The following is a 5,000-nucleotide window of genomic DNA, read 5'->3' as shown; positions in this document are numbered from 1 at the left end:
ATAGGCATCCCCAATTGTTTCAACCTAAGGTACACAGACAAAAAAAAAAAAAAAAAAAAACGAAGGTCATCATAAACTGTTGGACGTGTGAGAAACAAACAACTATTAAAGCATTACTCTATAGAAAGAAACATGCTCAGTTAAGACTTTTAACTTATGGTGTTACACAGTTTGGTGAATTATTAACATGAATGTGTGTACATATACTGCTGTCTTGCTGGATTTGCTAACTGGCATCAAAACACAAACGTCTGCCTCTTAAAAAAAACAAAATTTGAATTGTATACTGAACTGTCTGCACTATTACAGCATGTTGCCAAAGGGTTAAGACCAAACAGATAAAGTCTAATATGCAAGTAGGGCTACATATTTTTATTGTTTGGTAACACTGGACACTCTGTGATTTCAGAGGACCAAACTGCTTCCTCTTTTAAGAAAATACCTGAAATCATAAAATGTTAACAACCTGTTCAGCATCACAAAGTCTGTAAACACAGTACATGGGTTTCGCATTACAGATTGATGTCTTCACCACCCTTCCCATTATATAGTTATTAAGATACTTGGACTGAAACATATGGATAAAATAGACTCATACTTTATCATCTTTATCAGAAGACACCTAAAGCAATTAAAAGCTATTAACTGTACCTATGGTACTTTCACTGATATGAAAAAAGCATATCATAGAAGATGTGGTCCAAACTCATTATACATTGAATAGTAATTATTCAAAATAATATTCAGTTTATCAGTTCAATGCATTATCCTTTCATATTCTGGCTTAAAATGTAAGTTATCCCACAGCACACAACTAGCTGTTAGTCTAGCACTGAGATCTATATTTTATTACCATAACTAGTGGCTAACTATAGATGACAGGCAATCCCCCAAACATTTCTGTGGAAAACTTTGTCTCCCCCATAACTCTATAAACTATCCACCTCTACTTCAGGAAGTGGCACTCTTATCTTAACCCACCATCTTGGCTTAGAAATGCTTCTTGTATTTAGACCTCTTACTATATTCAGCTGGGGTTGGGAGGGTGGCCTAATGGTTAAGGTATTTGCCTGGCAAGCACAAGGTGCAGGGTTTGAGTCTCACAAGGGATAATTGGCTAGGCTTAAAATGGCTTGCAAGGGCAGTTAGCTTAGTACTAATCTATGAACCTATGAACAATGCATGGTTAAAGCTGATCTTGGCACGACTTACTTGTATCTGTATTTAAACAATGAAAAAATATTTAAAACACATGTCCTTCTTTCTTAATCCACATGTACAACTCCTTGCACACCACTGGGTGTGGGTAACTTCACCCAGCAAAATACATGAATATGCAAGCAGAACTTGAGACTGTGATACTTGTGCATAGCTGAACTTGTATTACTTGGTAGGTTGGCTATGGCATGGGTTCTGGCTGAAAATGGCTTCTGAACCAATTCCCTTAGACAGATGTAATACTTTTCTTTTTCCTAAGATTTCTTGTACTTCAATTTAACTGAAATAAAAGAGAAAATAAAAATAAAGAAAAGAAAATAGATGAAGTAAGTGTGGAGAGATTAATACATAAGTTTGTGGGAAGGAAACCCCAGATCCAAAATCTTTCATATAGATTACATCTTTATTTTACAAAGGGCATAATGCATGCATTATGTCATGGTTATACTTATGACAAAGATAACCAAATAAATTACAGTATCAAAAGTAATGCACTGTAGTTCAACAGGTGTAATAAGAAAAAATAAGACCATTTGGGTACAGTGTCATAGTAAGCTGTATTTCCCATGGTCACTGTTATCCAATGAGAAATCCCCCTGATCTTCATAGTATAATGTTTTAGTGGAATTCCTAATAGATTAGTTTTGACTGACAGCTCTGTTCTTCAACCTTGAGATTACTAGTCATACTAAAGTAATGTCTTTTCGCTTTTCTCGGTTAGGGGTCGCCACAGCAGAACTCCGGTCCACTCATGATTGGCAGTGGATTTTTACGGTGCCGAGTTGCCAGCCTGATGCCCAACCTTCAAAGAAGGCACACCCATTCATGCACACACCTACTTTCATGTCTTTAACATCACTCGACTGCGGGGAGGACATGCAGACTCCACACAGAAGGTGCTCCAGCCAAGAATTGAACGGGAGAACCTCTTGCTGTGAAGTGACAATGCTAATTGCTGCACCACCGTGGCCTCTATAGCTCATAAATGAAGAGATAGCTAATTAGTGCTAAAACTACCAGGATATGCAAATGTACTAAATATGATTCTGATCAAGAAATTGAATGTCATCATTTATCCTGTTTTTAGCTGTATAACCACCCTAGGCCTGCAAGTGGACCCACAAACACTGGCTAATCTGTATTATCTACTTTCTGATAGTTTTCTTGGGTGGATGGACAAGAGTGGATTGAAACAGATAGAGGATTCTGGATATCAAGATAGCTTTATTTATCAATCATATTTGCTCAGGGTGGGGCATAATCGGTTTATTCCACTGATTTAAACGTTTAAAAGTATATGTAAAACTTGGCACTGTCTCTTTAATCTGAATCTAACCATCTCAGTCAAGGTCAGAAAAGATCCAAACCTGTACATATTTAATTACTTCAACTGTTTACTGAAACTGACATTGTTGTATCATGTTTTCTTGTGGGGAGAAGATAACAGCTAGTGTGTGGGATTTTAGATTATTAATTCTAAAATGTACTACCTCTGACAGTTCCTCAAGCACCCACTAGACGTCAGGCAGCAAGCTTTCTGGAGAAGGAAGAGTAAAAAGAATACTGCTCATGTGTAGGAGCATAGTCAGTGGGAATACCACTGGCCAAGAGGGACTAACCCAGACAACAAAGAGTAAATAACAAAATAAAATAAATAAATGAAGATCCTGGTATTTCTGTCCAGCCCCCTTCTGAGCATCTGTGGTGGCATCATAAACAAAGAGTAATAGTGGGCATCCATGTTCAGTCCTCTTAGTATATCATAGTTGTTATAGACATATAAGGCTAATTTAACACACACACACGCACACACACACACACACACACACACACACACACACACACACACACACACACACACACACACACACACACACACACACACACACACACACACACACACACACACACCCGAGGTTGCTCATAATGAGTCATAATAGTTTCAATAAATTTGCCCAGGAACCCACAGCTAACCAGACTGGTACGTAAATATTAGCAACTGACCACATCAAAGACTTTTTCAATATCAAGATGTAAGGCTAGCAATGCTATCCATATGTTTAGAAATATTTTGTAATTTCTGTTTAAGACCAATATTGATCTTTAGGTGCCAGGGTATGTGTGATACATCTCTGGTTTCAATAAAACTGAGTTAATGGACTATTTTGTAGAAGAGAGAAGAAAAACTATTTTCAGTGAATATGTTACCTGTTGTAAAAAATGGCAATCCTAATAATTTTTTGTGGACTTTTTCATTTTTGCTTGGCTCGTAATACAGGCTGTGAGGACCAGGGGACCAGGAGAATTTTGTGACTTTGGTTTAACTATTGCAACCTATGACTCCCTTTAGCTGAAAAAAAGCTTGCTTCTTTGTCTCATTTATATTAGGTAAATAAAGCTGTCCTAAAAAAATATCTATAACAATTAAATCGCCATCCTATATGGGTGCCAAAAATTTACTCACCATTTCTGAAATATTTGTATAAAGGCTTGTAAGAAGTGAATGAATCTTTAAGTCACAAGGAATAGTTTTTAAATTGGGTTCTTAATTTATTTTTATTGGTTTGTTATTTTCTTCAAATAAATTGTCAACATTTCTTCTTGTTTTATAATCCCTGGAAGGCTAGTATATAATAAATGAAAACAAAGCACAAGTTGTTTCCACTCTGTCTTTAAATTGGACGGACGTGTCTGCTCTAGGAATGTTTGATTGCAAGTCCAAATACATAGTATATGTGGCTGTACCTCTAAACCGTCTAAGCACAAGAAACCTTCACAAAGCCAAAATAATTGTGAGGGACAAAGATCCAAAATCAGGACAGATTTTAAATATTGCTCTTATAAACTTAGAAAGTTGCTAGAACAACAGGTTTTGCATTAGCAAAATTAGGTTAGTGAAGTCTGAGCTGAAATTATCCAAGTAAATTTGCTATGTCACCCTGATTGGTGAAGGTGGTACCATTCACCATCAATTCAACACATTGCTGTGTGTTACCTCTAAGGGTCCAGATGTAACAGAAGGTAGGTTTAGGTAATAGTTTTGAAACTTTAGGTGTAGCTAGTTTGACATGAATGATTTTTCTGTGGTGAACTGCGTGTGGATAAGCTCCATGTCATCATCCTGTTTAATCAACCTGGAGGCATGTTTGTTGCTAATGTAAATCAAGACACCTTCACCTTTGGCCCAGTCTATGCTGTTGTTGGTCTAAATGTGTGGAATGCACTGTAGCCCTGCACTCCTGGAGTACTTTCTACAGCTTACAGACTTCTACATTCTCTAGAAAAAAAGAGGGCATGAAGGGTATGGATTTTTTTTTTGTTTAGGCACCAAGCATTGAGCGGTAACACCTTAAGATTGCTTGTAGACTTTTTCACTATGTTGGCAGTTTTGTCTTTCTGACATTGCCTAAAAAGGCTTTAAAAGTATGAATAATTTTTAGCCAATATTAAAATGCCTGGGGGGGTGGGGCAGATGCAGCCCATCCTTGGCAAAGCAATGTGGCCTTTTGATCATGTATCCCCATGCTGACAGATATTGGAACCCCTTGGAGTGACACTGGAAACTAAGCCAACTATTAAAATCAAACATTTTATCTTCATACTGTGGCATCATCCTTTGTGAAGGTAGAATACTGCTCACTGTAAGATTCATACCTATCTGTATCCATTCAAAGTGTTACTAGCAGATTTATTTTCATCACAGACAGTATCGTAGTCTGCAAAAATAATGGGGGGACAAAGGCCCAAAAATAGGGACAAATTTTAAATATTGTCCTTATAAA

The 5,000-nt window shown here is 37.1% G+C and overlaps 1 protein-coding gene across 1 annotated transcript in view; it reads right to left on the bottom strand.

The window, feature by feature from the left end:
* Window positions 1-5,000, bottom strand: part of NPR1 (natriuretic peptide receptor 1) — a 3,300,976-nt gene that overhangs the window by 196,788 nt on the left and 3,099,188 nt on the right. The window contains exon 19 of the mRNA XM_044079969.1: window positions 1-24. This exon is cut by the window's left edge and continues 151 nt beyond it. Within this exon, the coding sequence (XP_043935904.1) occupies window positions 1-24 (24 nt within the window). The remainder of the gene's footprint in view (window positions 25-5,000) is intronic.

Source organism: Protopterus annectens, chromosome 8.part0 (genome assembly GCF_019279795.1).
Source record: "Protopterus annectens isolate FY-2018-M chromosome 8.part0, PAN1.0, whole genome shotgun sequence".
In the NCBI taxonomy this organism is placed as follows: domain Eukaryota; kingdom Metazoa; phylum Chordata; order Ceratodontiformes; family Protopteridae; genus Protopterus; species Protopterus annectens.
This window is presented reverse-complemented; position numbering and strand designations above follow the sequence as displayed.